A 25,631-nucleotide genomic window follows, 5' to 3' on the forward strand; every position below is an offset into this window, starting at 1 on the left:
TCTATATAAATAAGAAACATGCTAATTATGCATGTTAATATGATGAATGTTATGACCTGGAAGCTGAAACACAGGGAAGCCAGCATCATAAATTAAAACCAGTACCATACGCATGGTTTGAAATCAGAGCTTGCACTAAGAAAGAGAACAAATAGGTTTACCTGGTTTTACTGCCTATGGTTATGGAGGAATCCTGCCTTGGAATGGGCCGTAACTGGTGGCAAGTAAGGGCAAAAGGCCTCCAAGCCCTAGATCAGTGGGGTTTTAAGGCAGAGAAGAGGAAAGACAATAGGGGTCTGCCATTTCCTTTTAGCCAAGACTAACATTTACTTAAAAACAACAAACAAGTGCATGCATGTTAAAACACTTGGAAAAATGGTTTAATGATGTTTACAACAGAGATGAACTGTACAGTTACAGTAAGTTTTATATATATAAAAATTACAGCAGACAAATGCATCTACACAAAATCTACCATTTCATCCTGATTCACTGTAATCTATACAATCTCTCAATGCCCGCAACCATCTGGGGGGGGGAGGAGAAAATATTTTTAAAGAGACAGCATCATTTTCACCCCCATTTTGGAGACATGCCAAGTTTTAGAATATGGCTTTACAGTTCTCAGACTCAAAGTTACACAAGAACACATCTAATCAGAATATCACTAGTAGATGACATATGTTGAAGTGAACTAAGTTGTACTCCTGAGAGGATAAGAAGGCTCTGAGCAAGGAAAAAAGCCAAGTTAATAACACAGTTAACACCTTGATCTCAAATTAATTTGCACTGGAGAGAACCGGTATCTCTCCCAGATAATCAGTCTTCCAAACTACTCCTCTGCTGGCAAAACATATTTTATTTTTCTTCTCATACTTCATCTTTGGAATACACTGATGGAGCTTCTAGAGCACTGTGCCATTAAGGGAGGGGGAAAGTACAGTTTTATCTTTACAAAGGTGCTGTCTCTTTGAAAAAGACTCCCTCTTGGGAATGGCAATCAGAGAAATGCAATCTAAATTGACAATCTGGTGGAAATTAGATTATGTACACTTCTTTTTCAATTATGAACACCTAGGCAGTGAAAACTGTTGTGTTAATACATACATAGACACACCCAAAACATACAAAAATACTATTATTTGAAACTACTAAGAATAAGACAATTCAGTTATCTCCATGCTATGACTTTAAGAGCATTACACTGAAACAAACAAGAATTTAAACGACATTTTTAATATCCCAGAAATATACCAAAATATACATCTAAGCTTTGGAATTACTGAGGTTAGACTAATGCAAGTGCTGGGTAATCGTACTTAATACACAAGTCTAAGGTTCTGCAGGAAAGAAATTATCTTTGGTATCTGCATCAGGCTAATATTAACAACATTTGGATTTTGCTTTGGGATAGAGCTTGTATGACCCTAAAACCAAACACCCCCTAATCAACTGAGATTTAAAAGATCTGTGTAAAAAGTTCCTTCATTGGCAACCCTCCCTCCCCCAAAGTTTAAAAAGTCATAGGCATCTACCTACCACAAAAGGTTGAGAAATACAATGCATAGTTGCACAGTGGTGCTGCGAAAAGAAAGGACCAAAAAGAAAGAAAAAAAGAGTACTTTTTTTCAGAGATTTCTCACAACAGGACAGCCTCTTCCAAGCAGTGGCAGGGGGGAAAGCTCAGAAGTGCACCTCAGCGTGTATTAATCAATATCACCCAGCTCCCAAAGGGTTAAAAGCACCCACCAGAGCAGCCAATCATGCACCAGTGTCTTCAGCTTCACAATCAATCCGTGGAGTCCCATCACCTTTCCATCCAGCTCCTTTCCTCCCAATGGCTATGCACCTTTGGATCCGGGGAGCTCAAAAGAACTTGGTGTCCCAAACAAGTTAAGCATAGGATGGGATGGGGGTCACCTTGCTGGTTGGGATCCACATTGCAATGGACCAAGCCAGTCCAAACTGGAAGGCAGGAAACCACCTGAGTTCTACTTCCGCCATAGCCACACTGGCTGGCCTCCCAGATATGATTGGTGCTGAAGACGCCCCTTTGTCTTTGGTTTGTTTGTTTGTTTTGAGTTTATACAATCATTAGGAAATCTTTGGTTTTGGCTGGAAATTTTAAAAGAACAAAACAAAGCAAAGAAACCCCCTCAGCATATAGCAGTGTGCCGTGACCTGGCAAAGCATCTCTTTTTGAAGGGGAGGGGGAAACTACATTCAAAGTAAAACAGTGAAAGGATCAGGGTTGCAGCTTCCGGTTACCCTAGAGGGAGAATAACAAGATTGTCAAATAATAAATGGAAAACATTAAATATGGGAAGAGTCTGGCAAAAGAAAAAAAAAGTTTTGAGCAATATGCATGTAGCACTTGGCTGAGAGGAGCCCTCAGGGTCATGCCTTGACCCTGCAGTACATTATAGCCCTGACATCTCACCAGCGGAGAGGGAGAAGGCAGCATACAGGTTTCATGCGCAGAGTGGGGTGTGGAGATGGGTATTCACAGACCATGAGAGGACCCCTGGTAACCAAAAGAAATATAAGATTGCAATTTGCCCTCAGTTTGCAGTAGCTTTTAAGCAGCAACATTCAGAGGCTTTAGGGGGTCTCTCCCCGGGTTGCAGGTCACGGAATGCTATACGCCAAAGTTCAACGTTTAGCAAGGGAGGGAGGGCAGACTTGGCAACTCTGTAGGGTTTGGAGAAAGTTAAAGCAAGTTACTCAGTTAAGAGTTAGAAATGAGGTATACAACAGCTCCCGTACCTGTGGCGGATAAACACCCGACACCTACTCACACCCTAGTCTTAGATACTACCACAGAAGAAGGAAATGGAACGACAACATTGGTGGGGGCGGGGGGATGCAAGAAGAGGAGGGAAACTGTATTATTAGCTGGAGTTTTACAATGCTCTCAGATGCATTGACACTTGGCCTCTTCCTGGACTTCAGAGAAAGACCCCAGATGCTTCAAACAATCAGAAAGGATACTCAGATCAGCATATGGATGTCTGCTGTGGTTTCTCCCTTCAATTCACCTACAGAAACAGGTCCACAAATCCTGATCCTCTCATTTAAAGGCTATTGCCATTTAGGACCTTGCTTGGTTTAGTAAATAGATTTAAATATGCAACACAAACTTGTATTCACCCGTAGCATTCTTATCACCAGTGGTATTCAGCTCAGTCTCCTGGCGAGTGAAGTAAGCTGTAGCTAGAAATTCTTTGAGAAGTGTATTATTTTGGTGACTTCCCCCTGATGTTTAGGGAGAAAGATGACCATGGAGGAGGACCAGAATTTATAATATTTGGAAGAAGAATCCACAACAGACGGTTGTCAATCTTTTGTCCACAGAAAGGTGAAGAGAGGAAATAATCCAAACAGACGCAACATTCCAGCTGTCCCCACTGGACTAAAGCTCGTTCTTTTACCATCCCACCTCCCAAAGGTTGGTTTCATTTCCTTCCTCATATTTGTTCTCCCTAAAAGCACACCTTGTTTTCCACATCCTTTGTTCCAAGTGCTCTTATCTTTGAGAAGTCATTTTCCATTTGCCTATTACCTACCTATAAATCTACCTAGTTCTTAGAAAAATCACACAATATTAATACCACTTACATAATGTCTGAACAACAAGTCTATTAGTAAAGCTTTCAGTGAAGTTCTGCAATCCAGCTGATTTCCAGAGGAAGAGTAGCTGGACATCAAATATATACTTACCCTCTCCCTTTCTTCACACAAGCATGCTAGGCTTAACTGATGGATGCCCATGTGGCAATGTGCAAGGCTATTCCGTACAGAAAGAAGCCTTGAGGCTTTTCCACCATGAGCAGAGAAAGGCATTGCACAGGACATTTCAATGGATTCAAACAAGAAGATGGAAGAGTTTTATACCATGGTTTCCCCCTTTCCCATGTAGTAGCTTTTGACCTAGCTTGCTGCACTGAACATATTCTCTGGTCAAAATAGGTATCAAGCCAACTCTGTGCAAAAAGGTAGAAAAACCAACACAAGACAAGGTCTTCAAAGAGTCACCAAGCCAATGCTCCAAAACAGCCCAGCTTTTCCTCTTTAGACACTCTGAAAACAGCAGAGCTGACAAAGACTGAACAATGCCTTTGGTTCCCCTCCTGTTGAAGCTCTGAATTTTAAAGCAATATGCCACACATAACACACACACATGCATACACCCACACCCTCTACATTCCTCTGTAGTCTCAGAAGGGATGCTCTAGAGTCAGGATGAGAGCAGATAAAATTACCTCTCTGGACTTCCATCCCAAATCCAAACCACGCACAGTTATGGAAAATGACCCAACCTCCCTCTAAAGAGTAAGGTCAAATAAAATGAAGCCATCTAGCAAAAAATATCACCCTTTCTCCTGAAGACTGACTCCCAAGTGCTTCATCTCTTCTCAGGTACACTATACTCAGGTGCTAGGAGCAGGTTAGCTTTCATTTTGGTTTTTCTTCTGCAATTTTTGGTCTAGACAGGATTAACATTGCTATTAGAAAAGGAAGTATTTTAAAGATTTCCATCTATTAACAAGCACTTACATTCAGTTATACCACAAGTGGGGATAAAAGGAACCTGTTTTACTTTGTTCTCCCAGTTTGATCAAGATGCAAAACATTTTCCTCCCTCTCCAAAAATTAAATGTCTTAGCCCAACTGTAGCCCTAGCAGCTACACAGGTGCCGCGTATGCACACTCCAAGCACACCACACCTTTGCTCAGTATTTACACCCTTATCATGGTCATGGTATGCCAGCAGAAGACAGAGAGGCAGAGACCATGTAAATAAAAGAGGACTCCAAAGCAATACAGCAACTCAGATCTGTTACCTGCAAGCAATTATGTAGTGTGCTGTCAATTAAACAAGACACCTAATCAATTCCAAATTCATGAGTAATAGGTTGCTTCCTTTGGCAAGAGAGAAATAAATTTAAAAACACACACCAAAACCTCAACTCAAACGAACAGCAAAAAACCCCCGAGCAGCGTTTGCTTTCTAGCATAGCCAATTATCTCTGCTTTCACTCCCCCCACCCTCATATAATGAGATTAAAACACAGAATTGCAAATACATACAACACTTACCAGGATTTTAAAATAGTTCAACTAAACTCTATAGCTAGAATTGCCTCCACTATGGATAAAGTTTCTCTCCTGATTTTCCATTCTGCAAACAATATTAAAGCTATGCTGAGGTATTTTATCAAAGGTGCCAGAAAGCCAGCTGCTACCAAAAGCACTGTTCCCACAACTCTGTTTACAAAAGGACACATGAAAAAGGATGGAATGGGACTCCTGGAATTCCAGTGGAGAAGCCACCATTTTGCTCCTGAGGGACAAAGATTTTGAAATATTTCTTACCAAAAAAAAAAAAAGCCTTAGCAATATTCAGCCCAGCTATGTGTAGTCCAATGCTTGGGCAAAAGTTGGAATGCTTTAGCAATAGAGATTTGTCAAAAAAGCCAAGCCAGTTTGTGTGAATAAAAGCCATTCTTGCTCTTTCAAATAAGGCTGCTTCCAGTGTGACCCAAGCATTACTTCACACATTACAATTTGTTCTGAGGAAGATTATCGTCAGTCATTCAGCAGTATCCCTGTCTATACTCATGGTACACTCACTTGCACAACACATTATATTAACTTCTTAGCTGGCAATTCTCTCCATGTAGGAATATTGTCACCTGTAAAGGAACCAGTATATAGTCCTGGATTCTATTTCAAGGAAATTAGTGGGGTAATTTTTTGATGAATTTCAAAAATCAAGCTATCTATTCAAGGTTTGGTTTATGATGGGAGAAGACTGGGAAACCAATCAACACTGGGTCCACTCTCACTTGATTTTGCAACTGAGTAAGATGCTCCTTTCAATCATGACAGCAAAATTTGTTCAGTGTTACATAGTGAATTTGTGCAATTCTCCAGAGAAAAATAGACAGAGTGCATGTTTCATTTCCCATCAGCCTTTCGATCAGAAATGGCTTTTGATAAAATCTGCGTAGTTGTCTGTTTACAAACTGTACAGCAACCCTCTCACAGTTATCAATAAAATTACAGAAAACATGGGTAGAGGGATAAATTGGCACTAGCTCCATGGTCAGTGTTATAATTCATCCTTAACGTAAGACAGGAATTTCATTCTAAAGTCCATTCAAGATGTTCAAGGGTTTCTCACCACGTAAACCAACAGAGAATGACCTGGACAACATATATTTGGCCCAATCAGTTCATGGAGCAAGAGCTATGCAGGTGAATGTCAAAGACTGTATTGCTTTAAACATTAGAATGTAACTTTGTAAAAATTGGGTAATGAGTCCTGAGTAGGGATGGATAACCATTATAAGCCAGTCAGATTCCTCCTTTGGTAGTGTTTACTCTATAACCACTTATATCTATCTACAGTTATGAACTTCTAGAACCCTTTTAGAATTCATATTCCAAAAAGTGCATGTAGGCACGTACAGCATGAGTATAAACATACTCCTAACATCAGAGATCAGCTGTTCAAGTCAAAAAGCAAAGGAGAATTAGTATTTCTATTTGGGATATTTTCTCAGGGTACGTTTTAAAGGTAATTAATAGTATGAATCTAAAAAAGGCATGTGTGTACAAAATGTCCACAATATGACAAAGCCAACCAACTATAATGTTACTGAAAAGAACACTAGTAGCTTTTCTTAGCAACATATTGAACAATTGGAGTTGAGCAATTAGTAAGGTAAAAAGTAACAAATTTGTATGGCAAACAGTTATTTCTTTGTGCGTTTCCAAAGCAACAGGGCAAACTCTAATACCACCATTTTACTGCAGGCTAGCCGGTCAAGAAGCAGACAAAGGGTGGTAAAATTAAGCATCCCAGCACTTTGAATCATGACATTTCTCCACAGTGGAACCATCACTGTATTTGAAAGGGAGGAAAGGCTTCATAAGCAAGTCTTCAGAGCTATTTATAGGTAGTTGAGACAAAAGACACACTTTCTTTTTTGAGCTCACACTCATATTTCTTTTCTACGGCTTGGGATCCTAAGGATCTGTTCTGCTGACACACAACCTTCCCCTGTTGCAGGAAGATCCTTGCCCCAGAGAAAAGCCCCACTGCCAGCAAAACAGATCTATATAGACCAAAGCAATGTAGCACTTTTAGGGAGGCAGGATAAATCCAAAGCAATGTAGCACTTTTAGGGAGGCAGGATAATTAAAAAAACAACCACCACCACCACCTGAGAACATATTCCAATTAAAAACAGCAACATGTCTACTAGATTCTGACTGAATCATACTCATCAATTTCTCACACAAAAATCATGGGATCTTCCTAAGTGCTAACCATGATATCATATCTGGCCTTAGTTCCGTTTGGAGTACAGGCTCAATGTCTACTCAGACCGTTTCCGCACCAGAAGCTTTGTGCCGGGCTACAGGCTGGAATATGAACTTGGGAATCTCTTCCTGCTGCTGTACAATGGGAGCATTTGTCCCAGTGCACCTCGTCTACCCTGGATTTGTGCTTCCACATGGGAGCTGGGGCAGTGAAGTTCACAGTGGGGAAATAGTCTCAATGAAACAAACCTTCAATGTTCAGCTCTGGCTAGAATAGTGATCAGGCAACATTTCAAAGGACATGCAAATTTTACATATGTGATCACACTAACAGACAATGTGAGAGTGGATGAAACACAAGCTGTAATGAAAAGTCTACATTCTTTAGGTTTTCAGAATGCAAAGAAAAAAATGAACAATGATGAAAAGTAAGACTATTTTTGTGTCATCTAACTTTCCCTTACACTGGGAAACTGGGAAAGCAAAGAGGGATAAGGCAACAATGCACTTTTAGGCCTGGTGCCTGGGAATGGTAAATTCATCAACATCTTTCCTCTGTTCGTTCTTATATCTGCAGCCAACAGATAGCATCTTTGGTTGAACTGTCCATTAGAAGCATTTTAAATGTGTTCTAAAATGTTTCATGAATGCAGCAATTTGGGGAACAATAGTCTCCCCTTTAAAACTCAAGTTTTAAAAGTTTCAGTTTTAGGAACTGATTCTGTTTGGGAGGTTTCAACATTCAGAGCTGCTTCATATATTAAAGCAGACAGATAGGTCTTTGTTTCCAACAGAGGTCATCTAATCTAAGTATTACCACAAGATGTGACATGACCCGCATGCACCACAATAAAATTATGTTTTCTCTTAGGCATCTTACCCTTTACCATGTCCACGGGCTCACACATGAGACAACCTTACCACTGAAAAGCAGTTGCACAGATAATGTTCCCAATTCCTTAAACACACACGAACAAGAAGAGACTGTGGGATCACACTTCAGTATATATTCCGCCATCAAACTTAAATACTGGCATTGACCGAAAACATAGTTAATGCTCACTGAGGTTGTCAACCAGCTGCTCAAACCATGGTTAATGGCAATATGGGGAAATTTGCTCTGTAGACAGGAGAAGTCTGTGACCCCACCGTGCCATGGTTAATGATCATGGAATGCCAGGGGAATGACCACCTTACACATATGCCTATGTAGGTGGTAGTGAAAAAACTGAAAAATCAGAAGAGGCATGTCTACATTTGCCCTTATAGCTATCTCACTGCTGTCATATTTTGGTATACAGTGCAATGGTATTTCTACATATATTAGAGCTACGACAAAGCATCTTTTTGGAACATGTCAGTCAGAAATGATTCTGGATCAAAAATCTCAACATCTGCAAGGCAAGCTGCTAATTTAATCCCAGTCCATTCTTTAGGTACACAGAATTAATCTCCATCAAAATTTACTTCCAAGTAAATCTGTGTAACTTTTTGCTGCAGGTTATGTTAACATTTAGATTTGTTTTTCATCTATGTAATTGGAGCTTTTGAAGTGGGTTCTCCTTAAAGCATGAGGGACCAATAGGGAACGGCACACAGTTGCCTTATAAAACTCAACAGAATTGAAAAACAGATTTGAGGTCCATCAGGAAGTATGCTTAGTGCTATTATGAATTTTCTATGTAGCATGAAAGTCACTGGTGGCGGCAAGGCACAGGCACCTTGTTCCTTATTGAAGCCTGCAGGCAGAGCCAGGTGCTGATCACCATTGCTACTCATTACTAGAGAGTATAGGGCACATAATAAGATGATTTAAGGGGCCAATGAAGCCCCTCCTGGCTTGATGTAACTGCCAGTTTTGGCCCAGCTCAGCAGCGTGAGCAATTTTGTGAACACTTAGCTACTACAAACTGCCTGGAGATCCTGACAGACGTTGCTGATCTGCCTACAAGCCTGACTTCATGGCTATGTGCCAAAAATGCAACTTCAGATGTACTAAGATGGCAGAACAGAGACATAAAAAATTATATTCAGAGATACCTCACTATCAGCATAAGCCTTAACATGCAACCAAAAGGCTAATGTATGTCTCCTAAGAGTACTATAATTCAGCTGCCCAACAAAGCATCCTTTTAACTAAAGCCCTGTCTGATGTCATGTGCACATCATACACGGGAATACACAACAGGTAGCATATAGTCACACTTGTAAAACAAGATTTTTGGATTTTAGTAACAGGTTCATGAAGACAGGGTGCATGTTATGAATTTCCACTCTACATTTAGCATGTATGCAGCTCAGGCAACAACTCCCTTATTTCGAGAAAGTATCTAAACTGGCCTATTCCGACTTTTCCATCCATGCAAAGACATTTTTCACTCCGGCTTTTGAAACTAGACCTGAAAGTGTGCATGAAATGAGTGCCATAGCTGAAAACCCCGTATTCCAAAAATGAAAATTAAAAAAATATACAACATATTATAGACAGAATATTGAAATGCTGAAATTATTTCCACCTATTAATGAAACTTAGCCCTGAAAATCAGAATCATTTTTAGTCAACCCACCCATGTGATACAGTATTTTGGATTATAAGAATTGCACTCTATAGTGACTGCCAAGAAGGTTGCTGCTACTATTTCAAAGCTTATTCCTTCTAATGTTGCTAAAACAAAACAACAACCGATTTTTACTTCAGCACTTAGTTTATCAGACTCTTAAATTATCCGTTTCTAATTTTGTTCTGTAATCACAATCAAATCATAAGTACTTTAACTATATCAAAAAAGCCAGAAGCCATTCTCTCTCCAGAATATGTAGTAATGCCTATGCATTCATTTTTGCATATGCATCCATTCTTATTAATGTGTATGACCAAAGTCAAGAAGGATTAGTGGCAGTTATCTCTGCGATATTGGGAGAAGGTTATAATCAATATTATGGGATCATAAAACAGAAAAAGAACAGAGCATGTGACATGAAATGAATCTATTTCAACCAAAGCATCTATGGGCAAGTTTTTTAGTTTTCAATTTATCATATTGATATGAAATTCCAATTTGGCCGATTATGAAATCTTCCAGGAGTACAGCCTCTGCTTGAGCATAATACAATGACAAAAAAAGAGAAAAAGGCTTGAAAGGAGTTCACATGGACATTATGTGGGTAGCGCAACACTAGGACAAGTTTTTATAGCCATCAACTAAGCTGTATTAGTGTTCCAGACATCTACGCGTTAACCATAAGCCATGAGAATAAGCAACTCTTGCCAAAGGATGGAACATGCACCTTCTCTAAACCCTGAAGAGAAGTATGATGACAGTTTAAAGACCCACATTTTCACTATTTTTGCACTTAAAGGCCTCCCTGCTTGACACCTTAAAATCTACAGCTGAATGAAACACTACAGTTCAGAACTTACCACCATCCTCTCTGCCTATTAAAACCTGTATGTGCTACTCTGGAGAACAGAATGGTATTTAGGTCTTATTTCTCTGGACAAAACAATTCATGTGATTGGTATTTCCTTTGGTAGAAATCAGTCAACACTATGCACCCCTAGACCAACGTGGTAGGGACCTGTCCCTCCTCTGCTTTTCTTTCATACATCCAACTAACTGCTCCAAGCTGCTGCGTTGAGCCACTAAATCTCTTAACACACAGTATTATTTGTAGCCCTATACTTTTTCGCTGAGACTGAAGTCATGGAGACAGTCACACCACAGTATTTATAATGAGCCAAATTCTGAAAGAGAATGTGGGATCAGTTGGATTAGTAACCATCTGCCATGGCCATTCTATTTACATGCCAAAGCACGGAAATTAGATAATCACGTTAAAGAGTTTGTCCGCCCCGAGGATATACAAAAGACCAACCCCCTCCCCCCTGAAAAGATCAAAACAAGCAGCAATTTTTATATAAAATAAAAAAAGAAAAAGAAATTGTCAGTAGCATCTATCACCTCTCTGCATCTGAACTGCACTTATACAAACTAGTCCATTAGTACAGCAGCTTGCTAGAAATTGACTTTGGTTCAAGCTTAGTTTTAAAAAAAATAAAACATTAAAAAAATCAAAACACACATTAAAGACGGTGGACGGACATTTGCTCATTTCCCTGTTTGCAGTTCACAAGTTTTTTCTTTAAAAAAAAAAGGTTTAGGAAGAATTTTGTCATTTTAAGTAGCTTGTGAAACGGGAAGCTGAAGTTTCAGAGATGAACAAAGAGCAAAACAGCTTGATGGGTGGGGGGAAAAAGAGACAAAGATTTGTGCATTAATGCAAGGCTCATGAATGGGGCCACCAGACAGCAAAGGCATTGAGAATGGGTTGTTGCCTTTCTGGTATCAGGTGGTGAGACCTTGAAGAATCACTTTGGTAGGGAATGAAATACAATGACATGAGCTCGCTACTTTGGAACTCCATTTCCACCACCTTTAGTGAAACAAACCACTGGGCAGTGGCCCCTCCCTGCAGATCCCTTTCCAATTCAGCTCAAAGGACAAACAAGTTCCATACCAAACCCAATATCATTTTCAAAGGTTCTGATTCATACTTAACAGTCAGATAACAAAACTGTGCTTAATCTCTGTCTCTTCCTCCCCTGTTAGCAGCTGTTTGCTAAAATGCCACTCTTTGTGTTGCTTGGAAACATATTTTTCCCTCTAGTAGAAGCATTTTCTGCCACAAGTGATTGAGCCAGCAGCCTCACCACCCAGAGACAGTATGAAATATTGCAAAATACATGCAACATGCCAGTGTTCACCAGAAAGACAGTTGCTCTCTCCCACAAGCAGGCTGGCCAGGTTTTTGATGATTCCTTACCATCTATTTCCACAGCAGCAAACAAGTGTCAAAGAACACCATGTATAATGCAGTAAGAATTAAAGGCTGCTTTTTTACAGCTGTGTTGGCATAAAAATGGTACTTTCTTTCCACCTGACCCAGTTTACTTGTGGATAGAAAGATCCCAAGCTAAAAATACTTTCAATGCAACTGTATAGGAAAAACCACCATAGAAATCCTATGCCAAACAGCCAGCCAAGTGGAAGGTTACATGGATGCATATACTTTATCATCAATATACAAGCAGCCTCCTGAGAAAGTAAATAACAAATATATTTCCAAAGTTGTAAAGTGGCAATTTCCATGCTATGGTGAGATATGAGAGCTACCAACACTGGTGCTGAAGATAGACTCTACAGGGCCAAATCCTTCTCCCTTGGCATCAACAGGAGCCAAAGACGTGCAAATGAGAGCTAGATTTGGCCCACATATGCTGAGCAAGCGGCTGTCCAGTCAGAACTCCCACCTCACGTGCATGGACTATCTTTGCACATTACCCTCTGCATGTTCACTTCGTTGCCCACACAAGTGGCAAAAGCCTTTCCAAACACCTCTGAAAGAGTCCCAAAAACATACCAGCCATGGAACACACATTTGCAAAAGACAGGGCAGCAAGACATTCACATGCTCCCCTCTCTCCCCTCCGCATGGCATGGGAGCTCACTAAAAATGATCGAGGAGCAAAGACAAATGCGTCCAAACTATATATATATAGATATATATATAGATATATATATAAAAATAATAATAATAATCATAAAGAGATACATCAGTAATACAGGCCTGCCTAAATTGTACCAGTTAAGAAAGGAACCCCCAACACGATTGATAAGATTATAAACACCTTGTATGACATTATGGCCTGTACAACAGACCAATAAATGATAATAAAAAAAAAGATATTTAGTTCAAAAAGAAAAAAAGAAATCCCATTCCTATGTTTGAGTTGATAACCCACCTTAACTTGCCATTGAAACTGCTGGAAATGATAAGTAGTCCTTTTTTTGTTTTTGTTTTTTTTTACATTTTTGGTTAGAAAGTTCTCCAATCAATGAAGCAATCCTGAAAAGACAGAGTTTATTATAAAATTAGGCAAATGTCTGTCCCAGTTTCAAATCCTTCCTGTTCCTTTTTCTTCTCTTCCTTCTCTTGCCTTTTTCCTTTCTCTCCCTTGTCCCCAGCAACGTGGCGAGAGGAAGCCAATCACCTTCTGCAGTTCACAACCCCAGCCAGCAGCCGCTCTCAGGGGCACGGGGCAGTGCAGCTCGGCCCCGCTCACTGCGCCTTGGAGGCAGTAGTGGTGGTGGAGGAGGAGGAAGAGGAGGAGGCGGCGGCTCCGCTGGCGGAGGCCACTGTGAAGAGAGAGTTCTGGATAGACTCTGCTGAGGTGGAGGTGGCGTGAAGGCTGGCGACTGGTCCAGAGGCCCCCGCGGAGGCTGCAGCCGCAGAGACCAAGCTAACGGGGTTGCTGGTGAGCAGTGACAGGTTCTGCGGGTTCAGGAACAGGGGGGCAGTCACGATGTTGGGGGTACCTCCGGCATTAGCAAATACCAAGTTTCCAGTTGCGTCCAGTGATGTTATTGGAAGAGTGCCACCGGATGCAAGAGCTAAGAGGACAAAGGAGACAACATTAGCTTGGGCTGCTCAAAAAGGAACTGTGCTTTGCTGTATTCTGAAAGATCTACTGCTGATACAAATGCAAAGCTTGTGTCTATGCAAAGTGAACCTATAGTCTTGAGACACAGGTTTTTATCCTATGACAAAGAGAATTTGCTGTAGAAGCCCATTCAGATACTATGAAAATGTTAAGTAAAGAACAGGTAAAGTTGGATTTTTAGCGGCCCTAACAGTGCTTTAAATCATTAGACTCCCTTCCCCAGAACTGTTCTAAGATAACAGGTTATCCAGCTTTGAACACATAAGTGATGTGATAATCTGATCATTTAACTACCTGGTTGGTCCTTTAGAAACACTGCTATATCTAGAATATAGAATATGCAATGACCGAGGAAGTCCTCATTTAAATCGCACTGCTTTGCTAAGAAGTGTTGCTAAGTGGTCACCCCCAATTCATCATCACCCTCCTCTTGGAAAATCATTGTAGATTAAGCCTAAGAATGTTACAGTATAGTGTAGCACTCAGAATTTCAGTCTTCTTCATGGGAAAAAGACAAATGAACAGAGATGTGAAGTCAGCTGCAGTCTACTAACCTTGAATAGTTGCCAGTGTACTGTTACTCATCAGAGCTGGGCTGAGAGCACCGCCTAGTGTCCCTGGGTTGAGACTGAGTAAGGCACCCCTGGAATTCCAGAAGAGGAAACAAAAACAAGATGGACCGAATAATTCTCAGATGGGCTGCTTGAGACACAATACACATATTAGTCTACAAAGACAGGACTTGAAGACCAAACTATTTCCCTTCAAATTTATCAGTGATTTAGAAAGACCCTCACAGTACTCTGTGACTTGGTTAAGTAGACCAAGCCTTGGCCCTACAAGAAAAGGTTATTGGATTTACTTATATAATCTTTTTCCCTCAAGCACAAAAAAGTATACAGGTCAGCAAGCTATCATCTGTGTCTGTTCTGAAAACCAGATTCCAAACTGGAAATGAGAAAGTTTGGAATATTTGGATGTAAGGCAACTGTAAACAGCAGTTTGTCATTATGGATAGCATGGCTACCTATGGTTTGCATTTGCTACAAATCTAGAACTAATGACTTTGTGCATGAGTGGAGAACCAGGAAGATCACACAATGACTTGTGGATTCTTTCTTCTTCAACTATCTGATTTGGATGACCCAGGCTAGCCTGATCTCATCAGGCCTTGGAAGCTAAGCAGGGTTGGCTTTTTTTTGGGGGGGGGCACCAAGGAAGTCGAAGGTCATGACACACACAAACGCAGGCAATGGCAAACTACCTCTGAATGTCTCTTGCCTTGAGAACCCTAAGGCAGTGGTCCCCAACCTTTTTATCACTGGGGACTGGTCAACCCTTGACAATTTTACTGAGGCCCGGGGGGGGGGGTAGTCTTTTGCCGAAGGACGTCACTGCCGCCGCTTGGCCCCTGCTCCATTTGATTTCCCGCCGGCGCCCCTGACTTCCTGCCGCCCGCTGGGGGTGCTGCCAGCAGCAGCTGCACAGTGCCACTCTGAGAGGGAGCCCCAGCCATGGTGGCTGCTGGAGAGCACCAAAGGTGAGCCAGCGGCAGAGTGGCAGGGCAGCCCCCAAGGCAGCAGCCAGGGAGGAGGACGAGGAGGAGCCATGGCCCAGTGCCGACTGATCCATGGACCAGTCCCGGTCACCAGACCAGGGGTTGGGGACCACTGCCCTAAGGGGTTGCAACATAAGTTGGCTGTGACTTGATGGCTTTCACCACCACCATCACATCACGGCTGGCTGACATATCCCCATCAAACTTAAAAGACTCTTACTCCTTAATTACATTTATATCATCATACAGTAACTCTTAGAATTTCAAAGATCAGAAAAAGAAAATAAAAAGCAACAGAAAGCCTCAGGAGCTTTCAGACGTCAGCACATCTCATTTTATTTTTTCAAGCTTTATCTTTTTCATTTGAGGAAGACCCAAAGTGAACAACTTTCACATGGAACAAGTTTTTAAAGGGGAAATACTTACCCAGCTGCAAACTGTGAGGATGCCATCAAGCCTGGATTTAGTCCCGCTGCTGCTGCCATGGCAGCAAGACTTGCGTTTGCAGGCAATTGCGCAGCTCCTTGTAGTGCAGCTGCCGCCGCCGTTTGCAAACCAGAAGCAGTTACCATCACCTGGCTGGTCCCAAGAGCTGAGGACATGGGGGTGGAGGTTGTCTGTGTTGTGCTGGTCTCACTGGCACTGGATGCCTCAGAAGTGGAAGCAGAGGCAGAAGGAGAGGGACTCAGTGAGGGGGATGTCACTGCCGAGGAAGCTGGAGGAGCGGTAGAAATCACAGTCGCTGTGTTGTTGGGGAGGGTTTCCGTGGTGCCTGAAAGGATTGTTTTCATTAGATTAAAGGGTCTGGCATGCTTGGGAGAGACCTGTACCCACATCTAATGAAATGCACAAAAGGATGTTGACCTGCTGGAATGAAAGGGCAAAGCACAAAGCAAAGCACAGACCTCTACAAATGATGGAGGCCCAAGGTTGGATACCAGGCTGGAGTTAAAGCAAAAGGATTTATCAGAAAGAGGCTGAATTTTCAACCAGAACAAACAGGAGATCTACCTCACTATCAGAGAAGCCATGCAGATATTCCCAGGAAAAATGGCAGGGAGGGGCCTCAGACTTCAACCCTAAGCAAATCTACTTGGCAGAACACTGCAAGCAAAGGAAAGACCCACTTTTCACCCTGGGCCATTTCACTCAATGTTAATTAGCATTAACAGGCAAGTGCACTCTGTTCAATTACATTTTGGGTTTGAGCAATATGCAAATACAAAGGCTTTATTTAGTTACCAGTCAAAAAGCCTGCTGCAGTTGTCAATGCAGTGGGTGCTAGCAGGGTAGTGGGGTGGTTTGGGGGGGAGGCAGCATGCGGGTGGAGAGGCCGACTCCACAAGGTGTGGGCAGCCCCAGCACACAGAAGGCCGGGTGGGCTGAAGGCAAGCCTCTCAAGGTTTGGCTCCGGCAGGCCAGGCAGCCCCCTCGCCTCCCCCACACCGAGCGCAGAAGGCCGGGCGCGCTGGAGGCAAGCCATGAGATCCAGCTTGGTGTAGTGGTTAGGAGCACGGACTTCTAATTTGGTAAGCCAGGTTTGATTCGATGCTCCTCAACATGCAACCAGCTGCGTGACTTTACCACAGCACTGGTAAAGCTGTTCTGAACGAGCAGTAATTGCAGGGCTCTCTCAGCCTCCCCTCCCTCACAGGGTGCCTGTTGTGGGGAAAGGAAAGGGAAGGTGAATGTAAGCCGCTTTCAGACTCCTTCAGGGAGAGAAAAGCGGCATATAAGAATCAACCCTTCTTCAGTAATCTCAGGGCTCTCTCAGCCTCCCCTCCCTCACAGGGTGCCTGTTGTGGGGAAAGGGAAGGTGAATGTAAGCCGCTTTGAGACTTCTTCAGGGAGAGAAAAGCAGCATATAAGAACCAACTCTTCTTCTTCAGCAGGCAGGCAGGCCCCTCAGCCACCCACCCCCAGACTGGGGCCCCTGATGCTGACCTCCTTCCCTGGCGATGTCCAGTGGCCAAATGGCAGCCACAGGCTTCTCTGGGTTTGTGGAGGGCAATCCTGAGGGTGGCTGGCCAATCAGAAGGCGCATAGGACAGTCAGGGCCTTGGACAGTCTCCATCCAGGAGGCTGTTTCCAAAATATTAAATGGAGCAAAATGTGTTAAAGATAATATTTCTATGCTGCCTCTTCAAGAGTTCTGCTCCAGGGGGCTTACAATTAAAAACCACATTAAAAAACAAAGCCTTAAGCCAACAAAGTTTCACAAGATGCCATTGGACTCAAATTTTGTTATACTGCCTCAGACCAACAATTGCTACCCACCTGAATCCACACAAAGAAACCATTAAAAAATATAAGTAGCACAAAAATGATCCATAAAACGGAAATCATCACAAGCTAATAATCCCTTAGTCAACAATTCCAGAGGGCCTGCAGATCAGCTGTTTTACCAGAGCTATGGTTGAGGCGGGTAAATCAACATCATGGAAAGGCTGGCCTCCCTTCTCACAGAACAACTCTGTGGTATCCACAAAACGCCACCCCCCCAACACAAATGGGCACTCCTTTATAAGTTTTTTTCAGAAGGCAGTTCAATAATATAATTTTAGTATGTTTTAATTTAAAGCATTTAAGAACTGTTAATAAATTAATTACTTGTATATGTCTTGTTTTCCGCCCTGAGTCAACTAGGAAAGGTGGGCTATAAAATAGATATTGTTATTATTAACCTTTTGAGTGATCCTTACTCTCTTGACTTCATATTATACGTCTGGACATCTCAACCCTTAGTGTGCAAGAAGAAGGGGTTATATTGATATCAACCTCACAGAAATTAGAAAATCTGGATGCTCAGTTATTAGGTTCTTCTAACATAGTTCCCCTGTTTCTGGGATATTCCTTTAACATACAAAACCATGTCCTTGTAACGCCAAATTTTGGAGGCACACCTGTTAAAACGAGCATTTCTATTTGCTCGCCTAAACATCTTTCCCTCAAACTTCACTTGAGGTAGTTTTTTGAAGATTACTTCTCAGGAGAGACACATTATACCACATACTCTTGGAATGTCTTAAGTTTGCTATATCATTGCCCTTTAGCTGAACATTCGAAGAAACTGAGATCTCTCTGTGTTTAAGAGAAACATTGGACTAAAACTACTAAGCATGTAGGACTCAGCAATAATTGTAGAAGTTGCTAACTCTTTGCTGGCAATTTTAAATGAAAATATTTCCATTATGGAATCTGTAACTGAAACTGTTTAAAAATTTAGTTTTATGCTTCACCATTCTTATGACTATTATTATTATTATTATTATTATTAGATGTTACCATGTTCACACTTTAGAGCTTCTATACATAAGTTCATTTTAGACAAAACAGCAGGCCCATAACTAGGCCATCAGATGGTCTCAGAGGCTTAGATGCTCCCTTTTACCCTCACGGATTCTCTCCCTACTTGCTTGTCTGGCAGTCTGAATGCAAGAGCAAATGATGGTTTTCCCAAATCAGGAAGCAAAAGAAAGAGAAGGGTGTAGTGCCCAACTTTTGACCCAGTGGTTGACCCTTATATCTCAACCAGAAGACAACATACCTAGTTTCTCTAAAACAGCAGAAGGATCTAACAAAGGGTATGAAGGTGGATGGATGAAGCCTAGACAACAGCAAGAGCCACTCCTCCAGCAAATACATTGTAAAAAGCAGAAGGAAAAGTAAGGATCCAGCCCTTGATTTTTAAATATCATGGTTTCTTAATCAGCAATTCACTACCTTCTTGCAACTAACATATTATGCAATCCAGTTTCTTCGGAAAGTCTGGCATTTCATTATTGATGATTAGTGTCTAAGCAAATTAACCAGCTGCTTTCTGCTATCTTGTTCTGAACTCACAAAGATAGGTTTACTCATAACAAGGTATTTTTGTGGTCTATTGTGAAGTTACATAAATGGGCTCCACGTCTTGACAAAACCTCAACTTGAAACTCTTGAAGAGTTACCTCTTTTAGGCATGGAACTGTCTCTGTCTTTCAAACCCATGCATCACTGTGCATGACTAAAGGGAATAGTCATGGCTTCCCCAAAATAATACCACAAGGGAAGAGCTGGGGGGAGGTAGGGAGGCAGCATGGTCTAGCCCAAGCTCATTAGATCTTGGAAGCTAAGTAGAGTCGGTACTTGGAAGGGAAATCTCCAAGGAAGGCAATAGCAAACCACTTCTGCTTCTCACTTGCCTTGGAAACCCTTTGCTGTGATCATCATAAGTAGGTCACAACTCAACAGCACATATCTAAGTACATAAATTAGAAGTACCTGTTGTGTGGAAGGAAGTCATATCACACAACTGCAACAGATGACCAGTAACATCCATTACAGGTAAGCCACCTGTTTTCCTTCTTTACACAATCTGACATCCAAGCCTTATTGTCTCACAAAGAAGGAAGGTAGTACTCCTGCAGAGTTCTGGTAACAGGATACTTCACAGCTGAAGACTGAAGAGGAACCCTTCCATACAGTTCCTGGAAAGGGCTGGTATGCCATCTCACAGTGACTAAAGCCCTATGAAAAGATATCCTATTCCCTGTCAGGGCCAAAATAGCAGACAAATATAGGAAGGTTTTGATGGCTCATGTCTATGTCATGCCGATTTAGAGTGCACAGCTTAGGTATCATTCTATTCAAGCAGAATGTCAGTGCTCTTTGAGTGGTCTGCAGATTCAACAGTGGAACAGGATGACGAGTGGGTGGAGTTTGATGAAGCCCTTAACGAATTTCTTCACTACAGGATGGGTAAAGAAAGAATACTTTCCAGGTGGGGTCTAGCGGGTGAAATGATCTCCAAATGCACTTAGAGGAACGGTATCCTGATCTGCAGAAATGTAGACTAAGTACTCAAACAGTGAGATGATAGAACAAGTGACAGAGTCCTATTCCAGAGGCAAAGAGAAGCATTTCCACTTACTGTCAAAATAGAATCTGGCAGAAGGTGCATTATCTCGCATTCAGGAGTACATCCATCAGAACTGTTGAGGGGTGTGATCCTGAGGTATTCACCCTGCCACCAAATTCTACTTAGTTTTATCTGAATACATAGCCTCCGATTAGTACCATCTTGGTCATCATATTTTAATTAATTAACTTTCTTTATAGCTTGAGGGAAGAATCAGAACATAGTTTGGAAGTTATCAGGTTGTTTTGTTGGGTGGAACTCACCCACTGATTGTTAATTTCCTGCCTTAGCAGAAAGTATGGGCTCCAAGTAGGAGCTCTGAGGAGTCAACACCCTATAAACTACAAGAACCTTTTATTTCTTGCTTATCACATTTCTGTCAACTTATCTTCCCTTTCCTTTGTGCCTTTCTTCACACATTTCTCTCCCTTTTCCACCTTTTCTCTTTCTCTTCTCTCTGAGGAACAGTGTGGCAGAGGCAACTGGCAGACAGGAAGACTTAAATGAAACCTTGGATGGTTTTCTCTCCAAAGAGGATGGGCACGCCTGCTTCTCCCCTGCTGAGCCCTACAAAAGCATGCAAAGTTGGTGAGACCCAAAGAATTTGGGAACCATACAGCACAGCAAGGTATGGGAGGATGCCATCTTGTCAACAATGGATTTTGACAGGAAACCTCCTTGTAGCTGATGGATATGTAGCCACAGCCATCACACTGATAACAGAGCAATAGAAGAAAAAATAAAGCATGATGTGTGTGTGTGAGAGAGAGAATCCCAACAACTCCTGCCCTCACCACTTTGCAGACTACTCCAGAAATGTCTAGTTGGCTTAAATAAGTGATGCTAGAGGAATTGAAACTCATACAAAAGGGCAAATCCCTTCCTGCCTTGTTCCTTTCTCCTTCTTCCTATAGATCTTCCAGGAGGGAAGGAAGGGATGAATAGCAGGAAGAGAAGAACTCATATCCCTGGTCCTGGCCCATAAAAGCAGACTGGAAGAAAAATGTGCAAGGAAGAATGCAAGATGTCTGCAAGGTGATTCTGAGCCAGAACTGCTGATTTACAACCTATGAAGTCTCTTGCCTTTAGTTATGCTGTAAAGATGAAACTCCCTCAGTTTTGCAAGCTGGCCAAGAACATGCACAAAACCCAGGCAATACTGGTGCCCTATCACCAATATTGCGCACACACAGGGATGTTTTTTTCAATTACATCTAATGCCCATAGTTCATAAAAGTAGGAGCGAGAACTTCTGTGCTGATGCTGCTTTAGGTCTCTTACCTGTGACCGGCAAACTCGTTACAGCAGCGCTGGTTAGAGGGAGCACGGGGTTGACAGTCAGGGTAGTGGCTGCACTACTTGTCACAAGGCTTGGTGTTGTTGCCACCTAGAGGTCAGAACAGAACATTTGAAACCTTTACCCAGGAAACAAAGTCAAAGATGGACTTCACCGTTGGGGTCAAAGCAGACAAGACACAGTTCCTCCTATAATTTCCCATCAAAGCAGCTGTTGCAGGGGAAGGGCAACAATCAGGGTGAGGAAACAGTATTTGAAGAGGAGCTGTCTATATACTCAGCTGTTTTCACAACTGAAATCCTCCATCGCTATTTGTCCCATGGAGTGAAAAAAGGGTTAACCGCCCTCTCCCAGCATCGCTGCATGGCCCAGTCTCCAACATGACTTCACTTTGATCTAAAACAAAAATTGAAAACTGCAAGAGTTTCTGATCAGAGATTTTAGTTATTGTCCAGCCCTTAGTGTTTTCCTATTTACTGACAGCTGCAAAGGCTGCCAAATGCATCTTATTGAACAGCACTGACAGGTTTTGTTACTGCCCCCTCCTGTCTCCCATGTATGTTGTACTAAAGCAAATATTTTTAGAAAGAGAGAGACTTGAATGAAGTATCAATCAATTGCTAATCAAGCTGGATGTTTCAGTGTTTTTATCCTGCCCTCCATCCAAGAGGCTCACCAGTCTTCCATTGTATCTTCACAAAGGTCCTTTAAGAAAGGTTACACTGAGACAAGAGAGGCTGACTCAAGGTCTTCCAGTAGGTTTCATGGCTGAGTGCGGATTCATGCATCCTGTACAAAGTAGGAGCAATCTATACTATATGGAGTGCAATCATAACCACTGGTGCTAACAAGATCCTAAATTTTCCTTTGACATCAGACTGACAGTTGGACAGCTGGATATCTTCAGCTTTTTAAAATTCTTACCAGTGAAGTTGGACAAGAGAAAATTGCTTTGATGGGTGAGCTGCTGGTTCCACCACTACTGGGTGGGTTGATCCGTTTTTCTTTCTGGCGCCGGTTACAGAACCAAACGCGGATCACCTCCTTCTCCATGTTCAGCTGGTCAGCTATCATGGTGATCTCTTCCGAGGTAGGCTTTTGGTTCTGAAAGAGAAATAGTTTGAAAATAAAAAAACATTCTGGCCTACCTAAGTACAATGTATGGCTCCCCACATAAGCAGACAGCAGAAGTAACTCAACATAAGAATACCCTACATTAGGGGTAGTCAACCTGTGGTCCTCCAGATGTTCATGGACTACAATTCCCATGAGCCCCTGCCAGAAAATGCTGACAGGTGCTCATGGGAATTGTAGTCCACGGACATCTGGAGGACCACAGGTTGACTACCCCTGCCCTACATCACTTGTAACACAATCATGTCACAGCTAGTGAGATGCTGCTGCTTTGTCCTTCACAGGTGATGTGGGGAGCATGAGCCACGGATGCTCAAGTGATTCACAGTTCTTCTAGCAACATTTTCTTGTAACATGCAAAGCCATCCCCAGTGAAACTTGTAGGAACTCAGAACAGGAAAGGAACACAGAATCCAATTTTTAGAGCATGCTATAAATATATATTGTGAATAGCTTATTTTTAGGTTCCTCAGACATCATCTTATTTCCCTTATGACATTTTAAAACTGTCTCCTTAGAATGTTTGTTTTTCCATGGAACACTGTTCTGCTAATACTGTAACAAAAGCTAGAGTAATACACTCCACAATAATGTAGTGCAACAGATTTGCTAACCTCCAGGAAACTCTTCTCTAAGGCCACACGTATGTTGGTCTCTATGCTGGTGCGTTTCTTCCTCCTGCGGTTCAAGCCCTCAGCTCCCAGCCCCGGGGAATTCAGGGCACTTGGGCTGGAGAGAGTTGAATCAGATGAGAGGTTCTCTGAAAGGAGTCAATGCAAGTTGTAACTACCAACATATATTTAGTATTATAACTCTCTTTTTAAGTGCATAACCTATCTGAACTATTGTAGATACCTCTGTACTATAAGGGCACTGCGATGATCTCAAAAAGCAATGCTATCCATTTGCTGCTTAACTTCAAACCCAGTTCCCACTAGCAGAATTCAGAACAGAGGTTAGGGTATCCCATTTGCTCATAATGCCACTGTGCCAGCCAGTAATTTTCTTTGCTTATGTGTTTGTCAGGACTGCACAGCCTTAATAAGAACTCACACTCAAAGAGGGCTCACTGCTTATGAGGAAGGGTACATTTTAATGAGGACCTGTCAGAAGGCAACAAGGCATAAATGGCCAATGTTGTACAAGAGCAGTTGAGTTAGTGCTTACATAGGCATGCAGCATATATCCCGTTGGGGAATGGGCTGATGCCTTAAGACATTTCTATAGCCAATAACGCAGGGCCCTAGCAGAGAGCACAATAATGAAGATCTTTGGGAATGCCTATCAGAGACCTGCTGCTGTGAAATCTGGAGGAAGTGTTCACCTGCATCATTAAGCCACTTTTCCAGAAGTGGTTTTAACTTGCACATGTTCTTAAAGCTGAGGTTCAAGGCTTCAAAGCGAGAGATAGTAGTCTGACTGAAGTCATTTCCATAGAGTTTACCCATAGCGAGCCCAACATCACCCTGTAGGGATGGAAAGAAAAGAAGCTATTCACCAACATCTATCTACTGAACAGTCTCTTTTTTTAATGACAAGAACCAAATTAATCACAAAACTTCAATCAATGCAACTGAGATTTCTGTCTCTTTGGTGATTCTGCTGCTAGCTCTCTGCTGAATTAGACCTGCTTCGTCAAGAACCTGGCTTCCATTCCATTAGCAAACAATCTGGAAGAGACCCTTCCTCATCAACGTTTTTCCCCAAAATCTTCTGCTGAGAGTTAAGCAAAACTCATTTTCATTGGGCATAAAGGGGGAGAGGGAGAGCTGTCTCCATAAATTATCTCCATTTACCCCACTGTACTTTCCAGTCCTATATTTCCAATTTAGTTTTTATAAACTGGCTTGAGAAAGACTACTTTGCAGCAAAGCTAACCAGGAAAAATGTTAGGTATGGCAATACACTGCAGAAATTCCATACTTTCAAAGGTCTGCTGCTTGATTCAATTTTCAAGTTACAGTTTTGACTGAGGAACTGAGCCCCTTTCCCTGCTTTCCCTGCCCCTTTCCCTTCAGGTGGGGGTGACTGAAGTGTTGTGTCCAGAGGATCCTACTTTAATACTAAGGGCCATATCAGATTTGGGAACCTTTCAATACAAAAAAAGATAAACACTGCTTTGAAACACTTTATCTCAGCAGACTGAACATCTCTACAGGCAGGCCAGGGCAAAGGATCAGTATATGACACAAACTTATTTCATTATTCCAGCAGAATTCATGACAAATCAAACTGATGAACCACTGATCTTTTATACTAGGAAAACAACTGGCATAACAGATCCATCTTTCCCCTTTCACATGGGACAACCATCTCAGCATATATAACAAAGGATTGTAACCACCACGGTGCTCTAACTACAAATTCCTTGCTTTAGACACTTATTTTAAACTATAAAGCCTTCTTATGACAAAAGAAATTATTACTTGAAAATTGAAATGTAATAGGCAATTAGTCTTCTATGTAAATTAGAACCCAGTAATTATTTCTGAAAGACAAAACAATAAATCTATAGGAGTCTGAAAGAAACCTACTGTGCCACTGGCAAAGAATTCTTTTTCACACACACAGGCATGCAACCTCATTATGAGAATTTAGTCTTTATTACTTAGGTTTTCTAATTACTACCCTCTTACATAATTAAGCAATAACTATCATTATAAACTAATTATGTATATAGCCACACAATAGAATGGTTAAGTAAATACTGTTCCGTTTGGCATCCTATTGGTAAGAGGTTTTGTTATAAGAACAGAGAAACACAAGAAGCTGCCCTTTCAATTTGTATGGAAAGCCCAGTTGGGGGATGGAGAATCATCTTTCATTAGCTCCATTAAGAAAGGACTGATCTAGTTATAACATAAGATATTCATTCAGCAGAATTCAGTTACTGCTTAAGTATATACAT

General features: G+C 41.8%; 1 protein-coding gene across 12 annotated transcripts in view; it reads right to left on the reverse strand.

The window, feature by feature from the left end:
* Positions 1–358: 358 nt before the first annotated feature.
* Positions 359–25,631, reverse strand: part of POU2F1 (POU class 2 homeobox 1) — a 127,769-nt gene continuing 102,496 nt past the window's right edge. For 9 of the 12 annotated variants that reach the window (XM_077342259.1, XM_077342261.1, XM_077342263.1 and 6 more), the window contains 8 exons: positions 24,048–24,189; positions 23,338–23,483; positions 22,514–22,693; positions 21,574–21,679; positions 17,337–17,474; positions 15,819–16,164; positions 14,389–14,477; positions 359–13,784 (listed from right to left, as the gene is read on the reverse strand). In XM_077342259.1, the coding sequence (XP_077198374.1) occupies positions 13,453–13,784; positions 14,389–14,477; positions 15,819–16,164; positions 17,337–17,474; positions 21,574–21,679; positions 22,514–22,693; positions 23,338–23,483; positions 24,048–24,189 (1,479 nt within the window). In that variant the 3' untranslated portion in view covers positions 359–13,452. The remainder of the gene's footprint in view (positions 13,785–14,388; positions 14,478–15,818; positions 16,165–17,336; positions 17,475–21,573; positions 21,680–22,513; positions 22,694–23,337; positions 23,484–24,047; positions 24,190–25,631) is intronic. The other 3 variants (XM_077342265.1, XM_077342264.1, XM_077342266.1) reach the window with 1 other exon arrangement.

Source organism: Paroedura picta, chromosome 6 (genome assembly GCF_049243985.1).
Source record: "Paroedura picta isolate Pp20150507F chromosome 6, Ppicta_v3.0, whole genome shotgun sequence".
Taxonomy (NCBI): domain Eukaryota; kingdom Metazoa; phylum Chordata; class Lepidosauria; order Squamata; family Gekkonidae; genus Paroedura; species Paroedura picta.